Below are 24,280 nucleotides of genomic sequence, written 5' to 3' on the forward strand. Positions count from 1 at the left end.
GCCCGCGTCGTGCTGGAAGGAAGAAACCACCAGCCTGGGAACGCTTTCGGCGAGCTACTGTCAGGGGAAATGGGGACAGGGAAGTGGGCTGGCGGGGAGAGTGGAGCCGCAGATCTCCCTGGTGGGGAGGTTGTGGCCTGTTTCCTTTGACTCTGCCTAATTTCATTGTGAATCCTGATGTGACAGAGGCAACTGCTTGCTTGGATACCATATAGTCCAGATTCCAGCTTGCACTGGAATATTTACTGACCCTTTGATAGAAGATCAACACCTGAAACATCTGTGAAGTCTTTTTAGCATCCTGTCCATGGCCTACTACACAGTTTACTTCTATTGTGTCATTTTATGAGCTGACTTGGAATATATCTTCAGATTTTCCCTGCCTTTACACATGAAAACGGTTTTGATACAGCTTTTTCATTAGAGAATGACAGCTTTTCCAGGCCATGGTGTGTGTGTCTGACTCCTTGCCTTTCATTTTACCCAATACTAGCTTAAAACATCCTCCCTGACTCTGGTACTTTTTTGCCTCCTCTCCTTCCTTCCTCCCCACCTCTTTTTTCCCCCCTCCTGCGACTTTGGATCTCTGTCCTTGGAGTCCCTAAATCTTTTTTGTGGATGAAAGACTACACCCAAAGGACACAGACTGATAAGGTCACTTCTGCCCACTGTCTCGTACCACTGAGAGCAAGAAGAAGGAAGGAAAACTGAAATGGAAGGTTTGAAAAAGAGTATGTTAGTAAAGGAAGTAAGAACAGTGCTAACAAAATGCAGCAAAACAGAAATGACTGCAAACTTCTGGCAGTGAAGCAAATTCTCATCCATCTTGGGTTGCTGCTCTTGACCCTGCCCACCTGCTCCCCTGCCCTCCCCTCCTGATGAGAACTGCAGGAAAACCTGTGCCCGTGCCAGGGTGAAAGGGCAGGTGAGGAACACAGGGATGGGGTTGGGACTGATAAGCTACTCTAAGCTGCTACAGGGTCTGGAGTTTGTTGACATTACATGGTTAACTCGGTTAAAAAAATTTATATATATATATATAAGCTGGGCGTGATGGTGGGCACCTGTAATCCCAGCTACTTGGGAGGCTGAGGCAGGAGAACTGCTTGAACCCAGAAGGTGGAGGCTGCAGTGAGCCGAGATGGCGTCACTGCACTCCAGTCTAGGTGACAGAGCAAGACTCCATCTCAAAAAAAAAAAAAAGAAAGAAAGAAAAAAGAAAAAGAAGGAAAGAAAAATACAAATGACACTTCAAGTGAACAATCATCCCTGGCTCTGATTTTGGGATCTATGATCTCAAATATTTCAAAATATATTAAGAACTTGTTACATGCAATACTGAGGCAACAGTATAATCTAACACAGGGGTTCCTGCTGAGTCATCAGGACAATAGCTGCTCCCAACACTCTTCATCATAATGGCTATCAAGCCACATTCTCAGGGTCAAAACAGAGTTGCAGACTCTCCCTTAAATCTTTTTTATTTTGCAAGGAAAAACAAGTAAATCTGTTTATTTCAACCTAAAATATGAACTGAGCCCAGTCATTTGCATCACCCTCTCGGCCTGTTTCTCTGGCTTCTTGTTAGGCATTTGCTTTTTCCCAGTTATGTGATCTTTTATTTCTTCTTTTCCTCCCAAACTCCTCTGAAATCAAGCCTGTGCATGGAAAAAATAAAAGCTTCTATATATTCCTTCAGCAAACATTTTATTGAGTAACAATCAAATGAGTTAATATTTAATAGATGTAATGCAGTTAACACAGTGCCTGGCACATAGAAAGCACTCCATAAGTGTATGCATTAGTTCAATTAAATATGAAATACTTTTCCACGCATTTAAGAAATCCAACAGAAAACAAAGTCAATGGGAACAGTATCTATTCTAAATATAGGAAAACCAGGTCTTCCTAGAAGTGAAAAGGCCTCCCAGTGAGTTACAATAACTCCAGCGGAAAATATTATCCCATCTAAGATAATGGTGTATAGTGCGCCTTCCTTATAGCTCATTCATTACTGGCACCTGAGGGTACGTTTTCCTGCTTCCCAGAGCTTAGAGCAGTTCCTAGTAGGCACTTAGTAAAGACATGTTTAATGAAAGATTTTTTTAATTTGTAGTCTCTCTATTTATCAAAAAACAAACAACAACAACAAAAACCTGCAGTGAGACAGTTAAAACACAAAGTAAATAAAAAGGAATTTAAGGTTTTAGTGGTGAGTCTCAAATTTGCTTGAGAGATTATTTTTAATAAAAGATTAAAAAATCAATTTTGGCAGAAATCCAAATGTCCTAGAATAAGAGCCTTCTTACCACCACATTTAAAGGGATATCTGCCAGTAATAAAGGAAGAAAGCAACAATACAAAATCTGTGAAATGCCAGAAGATACCAGAGTATGAATTCTTTTTTTTTTTTCCTTGAGATAGGGTCTTGCTCTGTTGCCCAGGGTGGAGTAGCGCCATCTTGGCTCACTGCAACCTTCGCCTCCCAGGCTCAAGCAATCCTCCCACCTCAGCCTCCCAAGTAGCTGGGACCACAGGTGTGTGCCTCAATACACAGCTAATTGTTGCATTTTTTATGGAGACAGGGTTTCGCCATGTTGTCCAGGCTGGTCTCGAACTCCTGGGCTCAAACAATCCACCTGCCTCACCTCCCAAAGTGCTAGGATTACAAGTGTGAGCCACTACACCTGGCTGAAAAATTTTTTAATACATCAAATTAAACGTTTAAGGGCAGATGTTATTCAGGCTTGAACTTCATTTTATTTATGGGGAAGACCACTCTTAGTTCCAGCTTTAGAGAAAAAATACACAATATGTTTATCTTGTGGAGAGTTTCTCTTGCAAAGCCTAACTGTGCACATGCTTCAGGAGTAAATTCTTAATACACAGCTTTTGACTTAGAAGATATTCTAACAGCTGGGCGCTATGGCTCACACCTGCAATCCCAGCACTTTGGGAGACTGAGGTGGGTGGATCACCTGAGGTCAGGAGTTCAGGACCAGCCTGGCCAACATGGTGAAACCCCATTTCTAGTTAAAAAAAGAAAAAAGAAAAAGTCAAAAACTAGGCAGGAGTCATGTCACATGCTGGAATTACAATTCCACCTACTTGGGAGGCTGAGACAGGAGAACTGCTTGAACCTGGGAGGAGGAGGATGCAGTGAGCCAAGAAGGTGCCACTGCACTCCAGCCTGGGCAACAAAGCAAGACTCCATCTCCAGGGGGAGAAAAAAGAAAAAAAAAAAAAAAAAGCCATTGTAACTAAAAAGCTTACATAATTGAAAGCCGTACTGCCCCATACTTAAAAGTCTAGAGTAAAAGGTTCTACCACTATGAACTGGAATCTTTTCAAACGAAGTACCGTCACACCAGAAAAAGTGAGTGGAAGGCTTCTGACAAATACTGACTTAACAACTAATAAGGTAACGCTTTCCCCTCCAAATCTACACCAAATCATCCGTGTTTAGTGACATAACCAAATTTGGTGGAATGCTATAGCCAGCAATTTCAACCAGTCCATGCTTTGCTTTCCACCAACTACCCACCAAATAGTGCTAAGCAGATGATCTTTTTCCAAAGCACAGCACTTATAAATAATATTTTTAGCCAACTATAATTTACTAGCAGTAGGTTAAGGTCTATCAACTATACTTAAGGTATTTACTCATTCAATAAGATTTACTGAATGCCTATTATGAGGCAGACAATCTACTAAATATTGTGGTGGATGCAAAGATGAGTAAGACCAGGAATCTACCCTCCTGGAGCTTAGTTTATTATAGCAAAGATGAGACATACATGCAAAACTATCAACAAAATAGGTAACAGAAGAGTCACATAAGAGGCATGAAATATGAATCTTGAAGGATTAACAAAGGGAGACACATTTAAATGGAGATTTACACGATTATGGAGAGTTTAAACAATTGGGAATGGAAGAGATGGGAAAGGTTGCTTCAGGGAAACAAGATAGCTCACACGGAAACAAAGAAGAGTTCAATTTAGCTGGACTGTAAGACCCGGGAGAAGTAGGAGATAAATTTGTTCAATTAGTTGGAGCTAGACTATGAAAGCCATAGACTTGAATGCCAGACTACAGATTTGAACTTAATTCTTTTTTTTCTTTTTTTTTTTTTTGAGACGGAGTTTTGCTCTGTTGCCCAGGTTAGAGTGCAGTGGCACGATTTCAATTCACTGCAACCTCCGACTCCCAGGTTCAGGCAATTCTCCTGCCTCAGCCTCCTAAGTAGCTGGGACTACAAGCATGCGCCACAACGCCCGGCTAATTTTTGTATTTTTAGTAGAGACGGGGTTTCTCCATATTAGTCAGGCTGGTCTCGAACTCCCAACTTCAGGTGATCTGCCCGCCACAGCCTCCCAAAGTGCTGGGATTACAGGAGTTAGCCAGCATGCCCGGCCAATTCTTTCTTTAGTAGAGAGCAACAAAATGGTTTTTGCACTTGCAGAGTGTGGGAGTAAAGAAACAGAGGAACCGTCTTAGCTGGTTCTTCAAAAAACATAGTGTTGGACAGTCTGGCCTATACAAAGATGAAGAACAAAATCTCTTCCTGAGTTTACTTGGCCTCAAGTAAAGAAGTAGGGGGGAAGGTTGTATGAAAATTCTTCCTCAGAGTTTACTTGGCCTCAAGTAAAGAAGTAGGGGGGAAGGTTGTATGAAAATTCATACAAAGAAGCAATACATACCACTGAGGGGGACCTAGTGGAATAGGTGGCCATTTGGGAGATTCCTTGAAGGACATCCATTAAACCATGTCTCTGTTTAATTTTCCATCTCTTCCTCTAATAGATCAGCATTCAACCCAGCTCTTACAGATCACACTTTTTAAAGCCTTCCCTTCATATATATCCCCCTTTATAGCTATCAACCTCTCTTCTACATAGCCAAGTTTCTTGTTAGAGTTACTTTACATACCAACTCCAGTTTCTTGCTTCCTATTTCATTCTTCTACCCGCTGTATTATGACTTCCCCACCACCACTACTCCACCAAAGCTGTTACTACTAAGGATGCCGGTAACTTCCAGGGTGTTAAATCCAACAAACACTCAGCTTGACACAACTGGTCACTCCCTCCTTACAAACCTCTCCTAGCTTCCTCCTACCTCACTCGAGTAGTTTTCCTCTCACCACTCACTACTGTTCTCCCACAGTTCCTCTTTGTTCTCCTTGTCTAGCTTCTCCTCCATTACCCAACCCCTAAGTGTTGAGAGTTCCTCAGAACTTGCTTCTAGGCATTTTCCTTACTCTTTACTCATCCACAGAATGATCTCATACACTTGTTTTTTTCTTTAGAGACAGAGTCTCACTCTATCATCCGGCAGTGCAGTGGCACGATCATATCTCACTGTAGCCCCTAACTCCTGGGTTCAAGTGATCCTTCCTGCCTCAGCCTCCTGAAGTAACTAGGACTACAGGCATGTGACATCATGCCCAGCTAATATTTTATTCTTCTTTTTGCAGGGATGGGGTCTTGCTATGTTGCCCAGACTGGTCAAAAACTCCTGGCCTCAAGCAATTCTTCCACCTCAGCCTTCCATGGTGCTGGGATTATAGGTGTGAGCTACCACATCCAGCCTCATACACTTTAAATACCAAATATTATATGTGTGTATGTCATATATACATATATGTATGTCAACTATGGCATATATATATGTCATAAAGTCCCAAATGTCTCCATCCTGCCTAGCTTCTTTCTGAATAGATCTGTATATCCAACTTTCTACCAACATCTCCACTTGACATCTCAGCCATCTTATACTCAACAAGTAAAAACTTGAACTCTATCTGTTCCTCCTCCCTCTCCATGAATGGCAACTCTTGATCAATGACTCTAATTACAAACCCAAGTCATTTCTCACACTTTTCTCTCTCACATCCCTCCTTCTTAAACATCTTCCTATTGACACCACTTCCAAAATCTACCTCAAATCCATTCTCTTCTCTCCATCACCTCCCTAATCCAAGCCACCATCACCTTTCTTGATTGCAACGGCCTCCAAATAGTTGTCTTTATTGCCACTCTTGCCTCCCTTCAATTCATTTGCCACAGAGTCAGGCTACTCATCTTAAGATGCAACTCTAATCCCGAAGCTCCCTCACTTAAAACCCACCTGAGAACTGCCATTTCCACTAAGGACAAAACTCACATTACATACAAGGCCCTCCATGATGTGGCCCCTATCAATTCCTCACTCTACTCCTCACTTTTGTTCTTTATTTTCCAGTCACACCCTTAACTGATTATTTCCAGCCTTTATACATGCTGATTCCTTCAACCCAGAATGCTTTTCCCTCATTCTAATTACTACTCATCCTACATGTCATTTTCTCAGAAAAAGCTCTCACTGAGCCTCCATCTACACTGGGTTTTCTGCCATTCTTTCTCAAGTTAAGTTGTCCTGTTCTTTTCTTTGATGTAATTACCTACTGTCCTTATTCATGTGTTTCTTTTTTTTTTTTTTTTTTTTGAGACAGAGTCTTGCTCTGTCGCCCAGGCTGGAGTACAGTGGCACAATCTCGGCTCACTGCAAGCTCCGCCTCCCAGGTTCACGCCATTCTCCTGCCTCAGCCTCCCGAGTAACTAGGACTACAGGTCCCCGCCACCACTCCTGGCTAATTTTTTTGTATTTTTTTTAGTAGAGACAGGGTTTCACCGTGTTAGCCAGGATGGTCTCGATCTCCTGACCTCGTGATCCGCCCGCCTCAGCCTCCCAAAGTGATGGGATTACAGGCGTGGGCCACTGCACCCGGCCTGTGTGTTTCTTTAACATATGCCGCTCCAAGTACACGATAGATCCTATGAGATATTAACAAATTTGAATTTAACATGTCAAAAAACTAAACTCCTGATCTCCTCCCCATTAGAACTAGCCCTTCCCACGGCCTTTTCCACCTCAGTTAATGACAACTCCATCATTCTGGTTGTTCAGAACAAAAATCTCAGAATCATCTTTAACTCTTCTTTCTCTCACATTCCACATCCAGTCCATCAGGAAATTCTGTATCTCCATCTTAGAAATATATCCAGAATCCAGCAACTTCCCACCTTATTCCAAGCCACCATCATCTCGTGCCTGGATTACTGGAAAAGTCACCTCTAATTAGTCTCCCTGCTTCTGACCTTGCCTTCCTAATTGTCATTCTCCACAGGGATAACAGAATGCTCCGTAAAACTGAAAATAGCACCCCCTATCATTGTCAATACTCCTTAACCTACTTCAAAAAGTTTCCTTAACCTACTTCATTTTCTTTACAGCATTTAATCGCCAGCATTTATTGTTTGCCTCCCTCAACTGAATATGACTGCCATAATGACGGGGACTTTGTTCACTAGGTGTATCCAAGCACCTAGAACAGTGTCACAATAGTTGTTAAATAAATGAATGAAAGAAGAACAGATATTATTCTGGCAAGCAGAAATTGGGGTCAGGGAGAGGGGAGAGAAGCCAAAAGTGTATCAAGTGAAGGAAATATCAGCAAAAGTCTTCCATGAAGGCAGAGAAGTGCAGGGCATGTTCAAGACCAATCGAGATAGAATATGAGGCATATCTGCAGCTGCGGTGGGGGTTAAGAGTGGCAATACAAGTTGGATCAATGCCAGATCAAAGAATTTGTATCTAATTCAATAAACAACTAGGAAAAGTAAGACTCTAAGATTTTCTTTTTTTTAGATGGAGTCTGGCTCTGTCACTGAAGTACAGTGGTGCAATCTCGACTCACTGCAACCTCCGCCTCCCAGGTTCAAGTGATTCTCCTGCCTCAGCCTCCTAAGTAGCTAAGATTACAGGCACCCGCCACCACGCACAGCTTATTTTTTGTAGTCTTAGTAGAGACAGGGTTTTCCCATGTTGGCCAGGCTGGTCTCAAACTCCTGACCTCAGGTGATCCACCAGTCTCAGCCTTCCAAAGTGCTGGGATTACAGGCATGAGCCACCGCACCTGGCCCCTACTTAAAATTTGAGGCAAGAAGTATCCAGTTTTATTTTAGATAGATCAAAATTATCAGATAAAACATGCAACTAATTATTGAGGGAAAAGGTAAAAGTTTGTTTTGGTTTGGTTTTTTTTTGAGACACCGTCTCACTCTGTGGCCCAGGTTGGAGTGCAGTGACACGATTATGGATTACTACTCACTGTGGCCTCGACCTCCCAAGGTTCAGGTGATCCTCCTGCCTCAGCCTCCAAGCAGCTGGGAATACAGGCACGCGCCACCACACCCGGCTAATTTTTGTGTTTTTGCGTCACCATGCCTGATCAAAAGTTTCTTTAAACAACTGATAATAAGCAGTGTAATAGATTCAGTAATACTAACAACCCTTAAACTGTTAGAATACAACACAAACATTTAACTCATCTCTAAATCAATTATCTCATTTAATTTCCCACTTAAATCATTTCTTAAGCTTTTAATTCAGCTAGAATAAAAAAGTACATGAGACAAAAAAAAAAAGTCACTGTATCGTATAGGAAAAAAAAGGTGCTAAGAACCTACCACCATCGGCCATGGCTCATTTACTCACCATCTGACTGTCTACTTGGTTATATTGAGAGCTCCTTGAAGACAACGGGCTCATTCTTACTCCTTTACCTCTCCAGCACTTACTGCATGGAAAGTATTCAATTGATGTTTGCTTCTATTATGATTCCCTATACTGTGCTCAACTGTTCCTAGGCAAAGACTGGTTTCTTATTATACTTTAACTATAAAATGGACATATCTTACCTATCACATAGATATTGAAGGAAGAAATTAATACTGAAAAATAACTTCCATTTTTAGAATAGATTTCTCCGAAAGAGCACAAGAGGAGGATCTACCTTCAAACCATTTAATCAATATCCATTCTAGGTGATGGCACATTTTATGTCATACTTTCATGACATGCTTTCTTCCACCAAAGATCAAATGTTCTAAGGAAGATATAGGCAAAATCTGAGTTTTATAAAACCTAAATAAATTTTCTTTAAACCAACTTACTTAATTCAACACACATTACATATCAGATCAGCCCTCATTCTTCACTCATTCAAGTATTCTGTCATGAACAGCATTAAAATATTATATATAAATTCTCATTAGTAATTCATGCAAGCAAAAATAAAAATAAATAAATAAATAATTCATGCAAGCTTATAAAAAAAGACTAAGGGCCGGGCACAGTGGCTCACGCTTGTAATCCCAGCACTTTGGGAGACCAAGGTGGGCAGATCACCAGAGCTCAGGAGTTCGAGATCAGCCTAGCAAACAATGGCAAAACCCTGTCTCTACTAAAAATACAAAAATAAGCCAGGTATGGTGGTGCATGTCTCTAATCCCAGCTACTCAGGAGGCTGAGGCAAGAGAATCACTTGAAGCAGGAGGTGGAGGCTGCAGTGAGCCAAGATTGCACCACTGCACTCCAGCCTGGGCGACAGAGTGAGACTCTGCCTCAAAAAAAAAAATTATCCGGGTGTGGTGGCAGGCGCCTGTAATTCCAGCTACTTGGGAGGCTGAGGCAGCAGAATCGCTCGAACCCGTGAGGCAGAGGTTGCAGTGAGCTGAGATTGCACCACTGCATTCCAGCCGGAGAGGAAGAGGAAGAAGAAGAGGAAGGAGGAGGAGGAGGAGGAGAAGAAGAAGGAGAAGAAGAAAGACTAGGACATACAATAGCAACTATTTCTAGTCAAGGGGTTATAAGTAATTTTTACTTTATTTATGCTTTTCTATTGTTTTCTAAGTTGTAAATACATATAGCTTTTATAACTGGAAAAAAGACGCTTTTTTAAAAAGAGCATAATACACACAATGAATATACTAGAAAGCAGAAAGGAAATGACATTACCTTTTCAAACTTAGGACCAATATTTAAACTAAAACAGAGAAAGGCTAAATAGGGCTGGGCACAGTGGCTCATGCCTATAATCCCAGCCCTTTGAGAGGCTGAGGCGGGAGAATTGCTTGAGTCCTGGAGTTTGAGACCAGCCTGGGCAACACTGAGAAACCCCATTTCTACAAAAAGCAGCCAGGCATAGTGGCGAGTGCCTGTGGTCCCAGCTACTTGGAAGGCTGAGGCAAGAGGATCACTTGAGCCCAGAAGATTGGGGTTGCAGTGAGCTGTGACTGTACCAGCCTGGGCCACAGAGCAAGACTGTGCCTCAAAAAAAAAAAAAAAGAAAGAAAGAAAGAAAGAAAGAGAAAAGATAAAAGAAGGAAAGAAAAAGAAAAAATTTCATTTCAGTCTTGGGTGCTGTTATGGTCAAGGCTTAAATTTAATTTCTTAAGTCTAATCATCTTCTTTTTTTCCTGATTAGTCTGTTTTCACAGCTACCACTTTTTCCATTTTCCTAAGTAACACAATAATCTAGTATGGTTCACCTTTAGTTTTTTTGTAGAGACAGGGTCTCACTGTGTTGCTCAGGCTGGTCTCGAACTACTGGGCTCAAATGATCGTCCTGCCCCAGCCACTCAAAGTGCTGGGGTTACAGGCGTGTGCCACCACGCCCGGCCCACCTTTAGTTTTTAATGAATATTCTGTCTTGTAATCCACCACCTGTTCTCTACTTCCAAAATAAAGTAACTGGTTGTTAGCAGAAGAAAACATGCAGAGAATTTACAAATCCTTAAAAGTTCTTAAGGCCAAGTGCAGTGGCTCATGCCTGTAATCCCAGCACTTTGGGAGGCCAAGGCAGGCAGATCACCTGAGGTCAAGAGTTCAAGACCAGCCTGCCCAACATGGTGAAACCCCATCTCTACTAAAAATACAAAAACTAGGCCGGGCACGGTGGCTTACGCCTGTAATCCCAGCACTTTGGGAGACTGAGGTGGGCGGATCACCTGAGGTCGGGAGTTCAAGACCTGCCTGACCAAAATGGAAAAACCCCATCTCTACTAAAAATACAAAATTAGCCAGGTGTGGTGGTGCATGTCTGTCATCTCAGCTACTTGGGAGGCTGAGGCACGAGAATCACTTGAACCTGGGAGGCGGAGGTTGCGGTGAGCAGAGATCATGCCATCGCACTCCAGCCTGGGAAACCAGAGTGAAACTCCGTCTCAAAAAAAAAAAAAAAAAAACCAGCCATGCATGGTGGTGGGTGTCTATAATCCCAGCTACCCAGGAGGCTGAGGCAGGAGAATCACTTGAACCCTGGAGGCAGAGGTTGCAGTGAGCCAAGATCACGCCACTGCACTCCAGTCTGGGTGACAGAGTCCATTTCAAAAAAAAAAAAGTTCTTAATTACCTCAGCTTTCATCTGATTATTTGGTTTTGTATTCGCCAATATTTCTTCAGATTCTCTATTTTCTTCTCCCACATACACAAATAAATAGCTATGCTGCACAGTGGTAAAATTCAATACTTAAGTTATTACATGTGACTGACATTTTTACAACTCTATTATAATAAGAACTAAATCTTTTCATAAGAATGAGTTATTCACATGTAAGTTGGAAGTAATAATTTTGTTACAAAAAAAGAAAAAGAAAACCTGTCATATTCCTAGCTTATTTCAGCTCCAAGAAACAGCTTGCATTTCAACTTCAAGAAAAGCAAAGACACCTACAAAAGGATGCTTAAAGGTACAAAATATATGCATGTTGCACGCATGTCCATTCCTGGCCCTGGTTCTAATAGTTACTTGTTCAAAACATTAATGTTACCCGAGTGCGGTGGCTCACACCTATAATCCCTGCACTTTAGGAGGCTAAGGCAGGCGGATCCCGAGGTCAAGAGATCGAGACCATCCTGGCCAACATGGTGAAATCCCGTCTCTACTAAAAAATACAAAAAATTAGCTGGGTGTGGTGGCACATGCCTATAGTCCCAGCTACTCAGGAGACTGAGGCAGGAGAATCGCTTGAAACTGGGAGGCAGAGGTTGCGGTGAGCCAAGATCATGCCACTGCACTCCAGTCCGGGCAACAAGAGCAAAACTCCGTCTCAAAAATAATAATAATAATAATGTTAAAATTTAAGATACTCCTAGTCTACATTTGATACAATTTCCAAATACAGTATTATTTATCTGCATTAAGTTGTCACTTTCATAAATTAGACTCATACATTATCCTGGCTTTTTTTCTTTAATTTTGTTTTTGTGGTTTTATTTTAAATAAAGGAAAAAAATCATATAAGGCTAATTATATGGATAGTTCTTTTTTTTTTTTTTAAAGAGACAGGATCTCCATCTGTCACCCAGGTCAGAGTGCAGTGGCACAATCATAGGTCACTGTAGCCTCGAACTTCTAGACTCAAGTGATCCTCCGGCCTCAGCCTGCCAAAGCTAGGTCTAGAGGTACTCACAACCACCACCACACCAGACTAATTTTTTTTTTTTAATTTTTAATTTTTTTTTTTTTTTTTTTTTTGAGACAGTCTCACTCTGTCGCCCAGGCTGGAGTGCAGTGGTGTGATCTCGGCTCACTGCAACCTCCGTCTCCCAGGTTCAAGAGATTCTCCTGCCTCAGCCTCCTGAGTAGCTAGGATTACAGGCGTGTACCACCATGCCCAGCTAATTTTTGTATTTTTAGTAGACATGGGACCGGGAGTGGTGGCTCACACCTGTAATCCCAGCACTTTGGGAGGCCGAGGCGGGCAGATCATGAGGTCAGGAGTTCAAGACAAGCCTGACCAACATGGTGAAACCCCATCTCTACTAAAAATACAAAAATTTAGTTTTTATAGAGATGAGGTCTCACTATTTTGCCCAGGCTATAATTTTATTTTATTTTATTTTATTTTATTTTATTTTATTTTATTTTATTTTATTTTATTTTATGAGACGGAATCTTTCTCCGTCGCCCAGGCTGGAGTGCAGTTGCACAATCTCAACTCACTGGAACCTTCGCCTCCTGGGTTCAAGCAATTCTCCTGCCTCAGCCTCCTGAGTAGCTGGGATTACGGGTTCCCACAACCACGCCCAGCTAATTTTTGTATTTTTAGTAGAGACAGGGATTCACCATGTTGGCCAGGCTGGCCTCAAACTCCTAACCTCGGGTGATCCGCCCACCTCAGTCTCCCAAAGTGCTGGGATTACAGGTGTGAGCCACTGCAGCAGGCCTATGACTTATTTCTTGTATCTTATACCAATTATCTGGAACTGACCACTGAGAGATAAGAGGCAAGTCTCGAAATAAACAATATAATTAAAAGCCACAAGAAAATTCACCAGCCAATGCCCTAAATTACATTTACATGTCTTAAATCATCCTTAGACAATAGGTAACCATGACCTAATGTTACTTTCCTTCAAAAAGTCCCTTTCTATTCTCTACACAAGCATCTAAAATGGGCAAACCCATCCTAGCTTACTCCTCTACTTGACCAAAATCTTAACTCATGCCTTAATCACACTTCCCATCCTGCCTAACACATTTTCCTTTTATGGACTCATAATTCCCTATTCAGGAGACATCAGAACACTGAGGCTCCACAGCTCTAATGAAACAGGAAGCGGGAAAGGATGGCTCACCATCCTTACTTACTGGCTTCTAGGCACCTCTGCAGGCATCTTCCCAAACCAACTGTGACTTTTCGTGACAGCCAGGTTCTTCTCCCAATTGCCTCTTTCCTATCATTATTCATAATGTGTTAAGCTTTTCATGTGCTCAGTCTCCTAGGCTCAAAGCCTCCTGCATCTTCCCCATTCTAGGCTCCTTTCTCACAGGTTTTTACATTAAACCAAAATCATCAACTTTGGCCTTTGCCAAAAGCAGCATTGTTAGGTCTTCAAGAACAGCTCAGGCAAAAAAGTTACAATAATAGGTTTTCATTAACTTCATACTTTACATTCATTTCTGTCTCCTGAATTCACCCCCCGTCCCCAGAAACCTCATATGAATGGCAAATTTAGATTCAAGGTAATATTGTCTGAATATTGAGTTAGTTTTTGTTAATTACTAGAACAAAGTTTTCAGCATCGTTTCCTATAGAAAATTTATTTCATTTTTTCTGTTTGAAAAAACAAAGATGGGGGGAGGTTTGAAGCCTGCCCTTGAAACAAAATATAAAGAATTCCCACTTTAAACTGTCAAACAGTCCGTCTGTACAATCCATTTGCACCTTTCCAAGTGCCACTGAAAAGTTATTGAATAGACAGCAATCCAAAAAAATGGGAAAGTATGGGGAGAATGAAAAAGGCTAGGAAAATGTATACATTAACAAAAACCCAGGTTAGGTTTTAAAAGTCTCTTCTTCAACTTTTAAATAACCTGTCTCCCTGGCACTACAGATCTGAATCACTCCTGGTTCCTTCTTAGGTATCAATCTACCAATTGTTTCCTGCATAAGGAGTTTCCAAATGATGTCAAAACTCACATTCCCATTCTTGGCTATTCCAAACCCACCTATTCACCTCCTTTTTTCAAGGTCAAGTTTAAGCCTCCTTCCATCTTTCCCCACATCTCCTAGCCCAACTTAATGTGAGCCACACTTGACTCTTTAAGCATGGACCATCTTGTGTTGTTTTCTTTCCTTTGTAAACAGTAAGAAATTAACTGGTTAATAATTTCTTACATCTTCCATAGTACTTAACTCAGTATCAGCACTTAGTTCATGCCGGTACATTCTTTAAGTCATAGTTAATAATTTCTTTAAGTCATAGTTAATTATAACTAGAAGAGACCTTAGTGATTTAGCCCAAGCCCTTCTTTTATACCTTGCTTATACAAAGTATTCTTGACACTAAGGATTTCACTATTTACTTCTTTTAAAACACTGGTTCTTAGCCTTGGTTTAGGAATTTCCAGAAAAAAAAAGCCTCACATTATAATTTTTACTGTAATTTCAAGGATTTACAGAACCCCCTGATCCTACTAACAGAGTCTACATTTTAAAATTATATACTATTATCGATGACAAAAGGTGTTTACTCTGTGTCAAGCACTCTTCCTAAAGCTTTACATAGGATGGTACACGGTTAGACCACGCTTGCCAGCCTCTCTTACAGATGAAGCTATGTGATTAAGTTCTCTCCAGTAGAATGTGACCAGAAGTAACAGGTAGAACTTCCGAGCTGCAGCCCTCAAGATGTGCTTCCTCCATATTTTCCACCCCCCACTGGCAGCAGACAGTACTTGTCAGCCACCAGCTTTGACAACTCAGAAGAGGACAATGCTCTGGGCGTTAGAGGACAAATAAACTAGAAAGAGCCCGGGTCCCTTAATGACTGTGAGGAGGAAAGTCACCCTAACATCGAAGACATTCTCCTGGACTGAAGGGTAAGAAATAAATTTCAATCTTATTTGAACCATTGTTGGTGGGGAGATAACTTATTACAGCAACTTAAACTACCCTAATATGCATAGATTAACAGTTTTAATCCCCTCAGTAACCATATAAAACTGTTATTATTATTATTATTATTATTATTATTATTATTATTATTGCCCTGATATTAGAAGTTAGGAAACTGAAGCACTGAGAGCTTAAAAACTTGCCTGACACACTAGAAGCCAGATTCAAGTCAAGCAGTCTGGCTCCAGAGTCCATGCACATTAGGAACCTCTGCCAAATATCTTAAAAGAAACAGACTCTTATGTGTTATGCCACCCTGCACCAGATTAACTTTTTACAACCACCACCCCAATCCCAGCAGCTTGGTGACTACTTGCCGTCCCAATTCACAGTGGTATGGCAACAAGTTTATTCCAGCCCATAAAACTGAACTCTGCAAAGGGATTAATTTCTGTTTTCTGGTTTGCTTGTTTTTGAGACAGAGTCTTGCTCTTGTCCCTCAGGCTGGAAGTTCAATGGCACAATCTCGGCTCACTGCAACTTCTGCCTCCCGGGTTCAAGCGATTCTCCTGCCTCAGCCTCCCAAGTAGCTGGGATTATAGGCAGCTGCCACCGTGCCTGGCTAATTTTTGTATTTTTAGTAGAGACGGGGTTTCACCATGTTGGCCAGGCTGGATCGAGAAACCCCGTCTCTACTACTCTCATTTGTGGTTCAAAAGTTGATAATTAGTTTTACCCAAACAAAAATCTTGGTTCCCCAAATTCTGGACATAGCCAACAAGAAACACTAGTAAATATATAAAAGACTGGTGCGGTGGCTCACGCCTGTAATCCCAGCACTTTGGGAGGCCGAAACAGGCGGATCACTAGGTCAGGAGTTCAAGATCAGCCTGGCCAACACAGTGAAACCCCATCTCTACTAGAAGTACAAATTAGCTCCCCGTCTCTACCAAAAATACAAAAAATTAGCTGGCCATGGTGGCAGGCACCTGCAATCCCAGCTACTGAGGAGTCTGCAGCAGGAGAATCGCTTGAACTCAGGAGGCAGAGGTTGCAGTGAGCCAAGATTGTGAAACTGCACTCCAGCCCAGGTAATAGTGTGAGACTCCATCTCAAAAAAAAAAAACAAACAAAAAAAAAAAACTGGAAGTATTAAATAATGGAGAAAAAAAGATGTGAGTAGATAAAATTACATTGGGTTTGGAGACTGGAGGCTAGAGAAAACAGGATGAAGAACCATGTTCTGACACTGCAACCATCGGGATCTCAGTAAGTGGTTTCTAATTCCAAAGCATGGTACAGACATACATTGACAACAAAATGCTCGAAAACAGAATTCTCTGAAAGAAGGGAGCAATCTCATTTCAAAAATTTGGCATCCTCTTAAGTTGCAGGCACTCTGAATCATATGCACACCCCATCCCCAAGAAATTTACTGTCTATCTAGTAGGGGAGATCTGCATATAAATATATATTCATACAAAAATTAAACACAACTAGCATTTATTTGCTTACTGTGTACTAGACATTGTGCTAAGATTGTTGCATACTACATATATTAATTTATCCCACAGGACTGTTCCACTAATATCCCAACTGTGCAGATGTGGCACAGAGAGGTTTAAGTAATGTATCCTGGGATACACAATTAGTAACTGGACATGTTGGATTAGAAACCCAGGCAGTAGGCCAGATGCGGTGGCTCATGCCTGCAGTCCTAGCACTTTGGGAGGCCAAGGTGGGCAGATCACCTGAGGTCAGGAGTTCGAGACAAGCCTGACCAACATGGAGAAACCCCGTCTCTACTAAAAATACAAAATTAGCCAGGCATGGTGGCGCACGCCTGTAGTTCCACTCAGGAGGCTGAGGGGCAACAAGGGCGAAACTCTGTCTTTAAAAAAAGAAAGAAAGAAAGAAACCCAGGCAGTAGTCAGATTATAAGGGACCTTATGCCCTTGCTAAAAGGTCCAAAATATACCATATCTGGGCCGGATGCAGTGGCTCACGCCTGTAATCCCAGCACTTTGGGAGGCTGAGGCAGGCAGATCACGAGGTCAGGAGAACGAGAACATCCTGGTTAACGTGGTGAAACCCCGTCTCTACTAAAAAAATACAAAATAATTAGCCGGGTGTGGTGGCAGGCGCCTGTAGTCCCAGCTACTCAGGAGACTGAGGCAGGAGAATGGTGTGGACTCGGGAGGCGGAGCTTGCAGTGAGGTGAGATCGCGCCACTGCACTCCAGCCTGGGCGACAGAGCGAGACTCTGTCTCAAAAAAAAAAGAAAAAAGAAATATACCGTATCTGTTGGTGGTTCCCAGCTGGACATATATACATCTACCAGGCTCCTCTGGGTGGAGCAGAGAGCATCTCCACTGTTGAGGATGACTGCCACTGTAAGCCTTTTTTTTTTTTTTTTCTCCCTGAGATAGGGTCTTGCTCTGTCACCCAGATTGGAGTGCAGGCGCATGATCATAAGCTCACTGCAGCTTCGAATTCCTGGGCTCAAGCAATCCTCCCACCCTCAGCCTCTAGGGCTAGGGCTACGGGTGTGGGCCAGCAGGCCCAGCTTAGTTACTTACTTATTTGTTTAGAGACAGGGTCTCACCCAAGCTGGAGTGCAGTGGCATGATCACGGCTCACAGCAACCTCTGCTTCCCAGGCTAAAGGAATCCTCCCACCTCAGCTGGGACCACAGGCATGTATCACCACACCCAGCCAATTTCTTGTATTTTTTGTAGAGACAGGGTACCCAGGTTGCCCAGGCTGGTCTCAAACTCCTGAGCTCAAGAGATCTGCCTGCCTCAGCCTCCCAAAGTACTGGGGTTACAGGCATGAGCCACTGTGCCTGACAACCTTTTAAATAGTTTTTGTAGAGACAGGGTTTCACCCAGGCTGGTCTAGAACTCCTGCACTCAAGAGATTCATCCTCCTTGGCCCCCTAAAGTGCTAGGATTACAGGAGTGAGCCATCACAGCCCAGCTGCCTTTTTTACTTTTGGGAGGGCATCCTATCTATCCTCTAGATGTTGAGATTAAAACAAAACAAAAACAAACCAAAAAAACCATCCTGCTGTTATATAGATGGCAGTTAATGGGCTCATGGGTGGACAACTCCAAAAACTACTCACAGGGAAGAAAATATAGCTGTGAGTTCAGTCACACTATTTGAGAAGGTGTTCATCTCTCACTCTTAAATGTAAAGCTCAATGCTAGACAGGTAGGCTCAAAGCCCCGTTGCATCCCTTGGCCTTCCCCCAGCACCACCACCAAATTTCTGATTTCTATACATGCTATGTGCTTCAACTGTAAATAGTTTTCTTCTACAAACTCAGATACCTCTTGGCAGGTTAACACTGTTTAGCATACCACTCTGGACAACCACAGCCTCTGCACACTCACTACTTCTTTTTTCTTTTTTTTTAATTTTTATTTTTTGAGATGGAGTCTCACTCTGTCGCCCAGGCTGGAGTGCAGTGGCACCATCTCGGCTCACTGCAACCACCGCCTCCAGGGTTCAAGCAGTTCTCCTGCCTCAGTCTCTCAAATAGCTGGGATTACAGCCAAGCGCCACTGTGTGTGGCTAATTTTTATATTTTTAGTAGAAATGGGGTTTCGCCATGTTGGCCAGGCTGGTTTCAACCTCAAGTGATCTACCCCCCTCCGCCTCCCAAAAGGCTGGGATTATAGGAGTGAGCCACCACACCGGGCCCACTGCTTTCAAAATAACTATATTTACAAGGGTATTTCCCCCATTTGCATTTCCCACACATAGGTTTTGAGAAGAGAACAAGAATGCCCTTTACAACATTTTACCTGTCCCTTTTTTCCCTTTCGAACAAACTGGTCTAGGGGCCAAGCACAGAGGCTCAAGCCTGTAATCCCAGCACTTTGGGAGGCCAAAGTGGGCATATCACTGAAGGTCAGGAGTTTGAGACCAGCCTGGCCAACATGGTGAAACCCGGTCTCTACTAAAAATACAAAAATCAGCCAGGCGTGGTGGTGTATGCCTGTAATCCCAGCTCCTCAGGAGGCTAAGGCAGAAGAATCACTTGGACCCGGGAGGCAGAGGGTGCAGTGAGCCGAGATCGCGCCACTGCACTCCAGCCAGGGAGACAGAGTGAGACACCATCTCAAAAACAAACAAACAAACAAACAAACTGATCTATATTAGTGCAAAGTTTTGCTATGTTGAATCACTGGGTAGCAGAAAACATTTCACAAATGAGATAAATAAGGCTTAAAGAGTGAAAACTACCTAGGGTAACCCAACCAAGGAGTCAAGAACTGTGACTTGAACCCTGATTCTCTGCCAGCAAGCCCAATGAGAAAGGCTCACAACTAGTGGTAGGAAGGATGATTTTCAGTGGTTCACAACACAAATATGAAAAACAGAAAGGGTATGCAAGTGACTCAAGTTTGGAAAACTGCACCACGCCCCTCTGCTATTCTAACTGAAAGATGAAATTAATAGTAAGCAAGGCATTAAGCACTGATCTCTTCCTAATTCAGATACTTCATTTTTCTTGTCTTCTTTGATTAGCTCCTCCAATAGAATGCTGAATAGAGCCGTAACTGATAATAGCTTTATCTTTTTTTTTTTTTTTTGAGACTAAGTCTCTCTCTGTTGCCCAGGCTGGAGTGCAGTGTGGCTTGATCTCGGCTCACTGCAACCTTCGCCTCCCGGGTTCCAGCGATTCTCATGCCTCAGCCTCCCGAGGAGCTGGGCCCACCACCATGCCCGCCTAATTTTTCCATTTTTAGTAGAGATAGGGTTTCACCCTGTTGGCCAGGCTGGTCTCAAACTCCTGGCCTCAAGTGATCTCCCCATCTCAGCCTCCCAAAATGCTACAGGTGTGAGCCACCTCGCCCAGCCCGATGGTAGCTTTATCTAAGTTTAACACTGTTCTAAAGTTTCACCATTGAGTATCATGTTGTACAGATTATTCATGATGCACTTTTTTTTAGTTTATGGAAATTCCTTCTTATTCCTCAGTAAAATTTTTTAAACTCATCTCTGGTCCACTCGTTTCCCTTCTCAATGCTGCTTTCCACCCACCACCCTTTCACCACAACCTCTGCCTCCCGGGTTCAAGCAATTCTCCTGCCTCAGCCTCCCGAGTAGCTGGGACTACAGGTGCCCGCCACCATGCCCAGCTAATTTCTGTATTTTTAGTAGAGATGGGGTTTCACCATGTTGGCCAGGATGGTCTCGATCTCCTGACCTTGTGATCTGCCCGCCTCAGCCTCCCAAAGTGCTGGGATTACAGGCGTGACCACAGCAACCGGCCTCCTTCCTTTCTTATATTTCAGGTTCCTTCCTACATTCTATGCACCTCAAAGTACTGTATCTGCCACTCAAAGTAACTGAAACTCTTTGATATTTTGGGGGTTCTATACCTGTCTGCTGTTTCAGTTACCTGGACCAAAAAAAAAAAATCGAAAATTGACAATTGAAAGAAAATCCTAAGGCAAACCTTGTTTCAATCATTACTGAAGACTGCAGAAGTAACTGCAGATTATTTCTTCTCTCCATCTCTTTTGTTTGAGACAGGGTCTTGTTCTGTCTCCAAGGCTGGAGTGCAGTGGTGCGACATGGGCTCACTGCAGCCTCGACCTCCCGGGCTCAAGCGATTCTCCCACCGCGGCCTCCAGAGTAGTACAGGCGAGCAACATCGCTCCCAGCTAATTTTTGCATTTTTTTGTAGAGACGGGGTTTCGCCATCTTGTTCAGGCTGGACTCGAACTTTTGAACTCAAGTAATCCTCCCACCTCGGCCTCTGAAAGTGCTGCGATTACAGGCGTGAGCCACTGCGCCCTGCCCTTCTCCATCTCTTAAACACACCCTGAAATGTCCTTTCTTTAAAGTAAAAACTCGGGGGAAAAAAAGAACCCAATAGTTCTAGATGACCATTTACTTTCCAGTATGTTGCCTAGCTCTGAATGAGCCTGGCTTTTTAAGTCGCTGGAAGAATCTCAAAGTGTTTTTTTAAGTTTTGAAGGAAGGAGCTGGATCCAGATGTTTGTAACTTCGACTCTCTTTGGCTAAAATGAAAAGTATTAAAGAGAAAAGGAAAGGAAAGGAAGAGGGGTAGTATGTGTAAGCAAATAAGTTCCAGGACATGAAAGGTGAAGACACAAGAAGGGAAAACCAACCCTTTAAAGCCCAAGCAAGTTAAGAATTCTCTCCCTCAATTTCTTTCAAAACAAAAGGGCACACACAATCCTTCCCCAAGCAGCAACGCCGCGGGGAGAAGCCAAAATTGTTGCATCATACAGAACACTCCGCGCTTGAGAAACGAGAAAGCCAATAAATGCCCAAGACAGAAAAACACAAGTTGGGAATCTCGGTCTTTTCCGAAGGTCCAAGAGCACCTGCTCGTTAGTAAATTTGTTTAAGATTGCATCGAAAATTAAAGTTTCCGTTTCAGATCAGTGGGGAGCAAATGTTTTTTCAAAAAAGCGTTCAAAGAAGTTCGTCTGAAAGCTCATCGGGCGGCGGACCGCAGGTCGGGCTCCGGGCGGCGGCGGAGCGGAGCGGAGCGCTGGGGAGCGGGTGGGGCCGGGCCCCCGGGCCCCCGCGCCCGGGCGGGGGGTGGTGACAGGACCCGCGCGCGCCCGGCGCTGGGGCCCCGGAGCAGGCAAGTCCCGCCCGCGGGCTCTTCCCGACCCACCCGGGCGCGGGACGCTGGTCCGGCGTCCGCCAGAGCCCGCGCGGTTGGAGACGGTGGCCGCCGCCCGGGTCCCCACCCTGGACCCCTCGACGGGCCCTCGGAGGCGGGAAGGCGCCAGCGGCCCCCAGACAATGGGCCGGGGACGCGGGAGCCCGCAGAGGGACGGGTGCTGGCGCCGAGCGGGGGCGCCTCGGGACGCCTCTCTCCGCAGCCGGGAGGGCGGCGGGGGCTCGGCCGGGCGGGACAGCGAGGCGAGCGCTCACCTTGACGAAGAGCTCGATGAGGGGCTCTTTGTCCTCCTCCTTCAGCCCATTCAGCGGCATCGACAACGCCATGGCCGGCTCGGCTGCGCTCTGCCAACAGCGACGGCTACTGCTGCTGCTTCTGCTCCGGGACTGCTCCGGCTGCCAGTTCCCGCCGCGCTGCTCGCTGGACTGTCCGGCGTCGAGCTGGCCACAGTTTCAGCTCCTCAGCACCGCCCCACGCCCCGCGCGCGACTCTGAGGCAGCCGCAGCCCGAGCCGCTTCAAACGGCGGGGCGGGGCGGGGCGGGGCGCCGGGGGCGGGGCCTCGGGCTGTAGGCGGGGCCAAGGCGCGGCGCCTCGGGACTCTCAGGAGAAACAAAGGCGGCAGGAGCACGGGGGCGTGGCCTCGGACGGGGAAGGCGGTGGGACCGCTCCGGAGCAGACGAAAGGACCACTGCGACGCCTCGAAGCTGGCAGGAGGCGTGGCCTGTGCGGAGGGCGGGGCTTTGGTGGGCGGTACAAAGCGCCGGCTCGGGCGGGGGGACCCGGGTACGCCTCTCGAGGGGGCCGGCGGGCGGGGGGGCGGGGGGGGCCGCGGAGGGGAGGAATTCCCCAGGGGCCCGAGCCTGACACTGCCTCCCGCCGCAGCGCCTGCGCGTTCTCCGCAGCTGCTACTGGTGCTGTACCAGGTGACCTCATCCCTCGGCCGGCCTGGGGAAGCGAGGAGGCGCCTCCCACCCACTCCCCCGCTGCAGCACCCCAGGACTCATCGCCCTTTCCCGCAGCGGCCGCCTCCACAACTCCCTCTATTACGCCGAGTTGACTTTTCCAAGACAACTTACCGGAAAGTTTTCATCGCCTGGGGAACACCTTTTTCTTCTGCCTCTGACTTCGTTTTTCCCTTTGACGCTCCTGATCGTTTCGATCTTGGCAGCCGGCATATTCGCAAATATTTATGAAACCTTACTGTGTTTCTGGCTCTGAGCTACCCCTTGGAGAGTAACAGTTCCCAGAGCTCACGATCTTGAACTGCAATTTCGGTGCCTGCAGGCCACTAAGGACTCCCAAGTCGTTGTCCATCTTGTTCCCCACTGCCCACACCCATTTCTTCTCCCCGCTCACCTGGCAAATTTGAGTGTGCATCAGAATCACCTGGGTGCTACACGCAGCCTTCCCCCCTCCCCCCCACCCCCCCCCCGCTTTGTGTGTTTCCCAGATCCTCTGGGGAAAAAGAGAAACCCACATCTTAGCAAGCACCAGGACAGTTCTGAAGTAGGTGGTCCACAAACCAGTTAAACTGCGCTGGGATTTAGGCCCCCGAGGGCAAGAGCTGTGCTTACCTAGAGATTGTAGGCACCTGGTCCCGGTTTGCTGCGGTTGAGTGCCTGGGGCAAGTTTCACCTCCTCTGGAAGCAATTACTTGTGCCCTTTTCTGATTTTCCATAATACTTGACTCACAGCTACTCCTCCCAACTTCCCAGGTTGGGCTAAATAGTGAGTTCCAGGAGGCCCAGACATGGGAGGTTTGTTTCCACATCCTCCGTGCCTAGCACGTATCAGAATGTTTGAACAAATTGTATGTAGGCATGAAAACACAGTGAAACTTGCAACTTCTTCTTCTGCCACTCCAAAGCAAGTTGTTCAGATTTTCTCATAGAGGCTCCGTGAAAGAACCAGTGTATCCCAGTGGTCAGGAACACGTGCTCTGGAGTCTGACTATTTAAGTTCAAATCCGACAAGGCAATGTCCTTAAAACTCCTAAGCCTCAGTTTCATTATCTAGAAGTGGGCGGGGCTAATTACTGATTCTTGCCTTACCTTATGCTCTGCTGGGTCAGTATGGCTGTTACCTGCATTGAGACTTATTCTGTCCCTACCACCCCTGCAGGCTAGAATGTGGCATCATATTCTACTCTCTATGCCCGGCTAGTTCATTGAAAATACATAAAAAATAAATTCCAGAGGCTCCCCTTAGATGGGGGCTTGAACCATGAAAATCCTGAAGTGACCGGACTCTGGACTGAACCCAGTAGTGTTAATTTTTCATAGAATCATGAACTGAAGCAAAGTTTCCATCCAGAATCCACCCTCTCTGCCCTACCAAAAAGTAACCAAATGGTGAATCAGCTCAAAGCAG

General features: G+C 44.7%; 1 protein-coding gene across 1 annotated transcript in view; it reads right to left on the reverse strand.

Moving 5' to 3' along the window:
* CLIC4 (chloride intracellular channel 4) overlaps nucleotides 1-23,660 on the reverse strand; it is a 99,120-nt gene extending 75,460 nt beyond the window's left edge. Inside the window, exons 1-2 of the mRNA XM_023219624.2 lie at nucleotides 23,267-23,660; nucleotides 22,164-23,070 (exon numbers count right to left, since the gene is read on the reverse strand). Coding sequence (XP_023075392.1) covers nucleotides 22,164-22,235 — 72 coding nt within the window. The 5' untranslated portion in view covers nucleotides 22,236-23,070; nucleotides 23,267-23,660. The remainder of the gene's footprint in view (nucleotides 1-22,163; nucleotides 23,071-23,266) is intronic.
* Nucleotides 23,661-24,280: the final 620 nt, after the last annotated feature.

This window comes from Piliocolobus tephrosceles, chromosome 1, assembly GCF_002776525.5.
Source record: "Piliocolobus tephrosceles isolate RC106 chromosome 1, ASM277652v3, whole genome shotgun sequence".
Lineage (NCBI taxonomy): Eukaryota > Metazoa > Chordata > Mammalia > Primates > Cercopithecidae > Piliocolobus > Piliocolobus tephrosceles.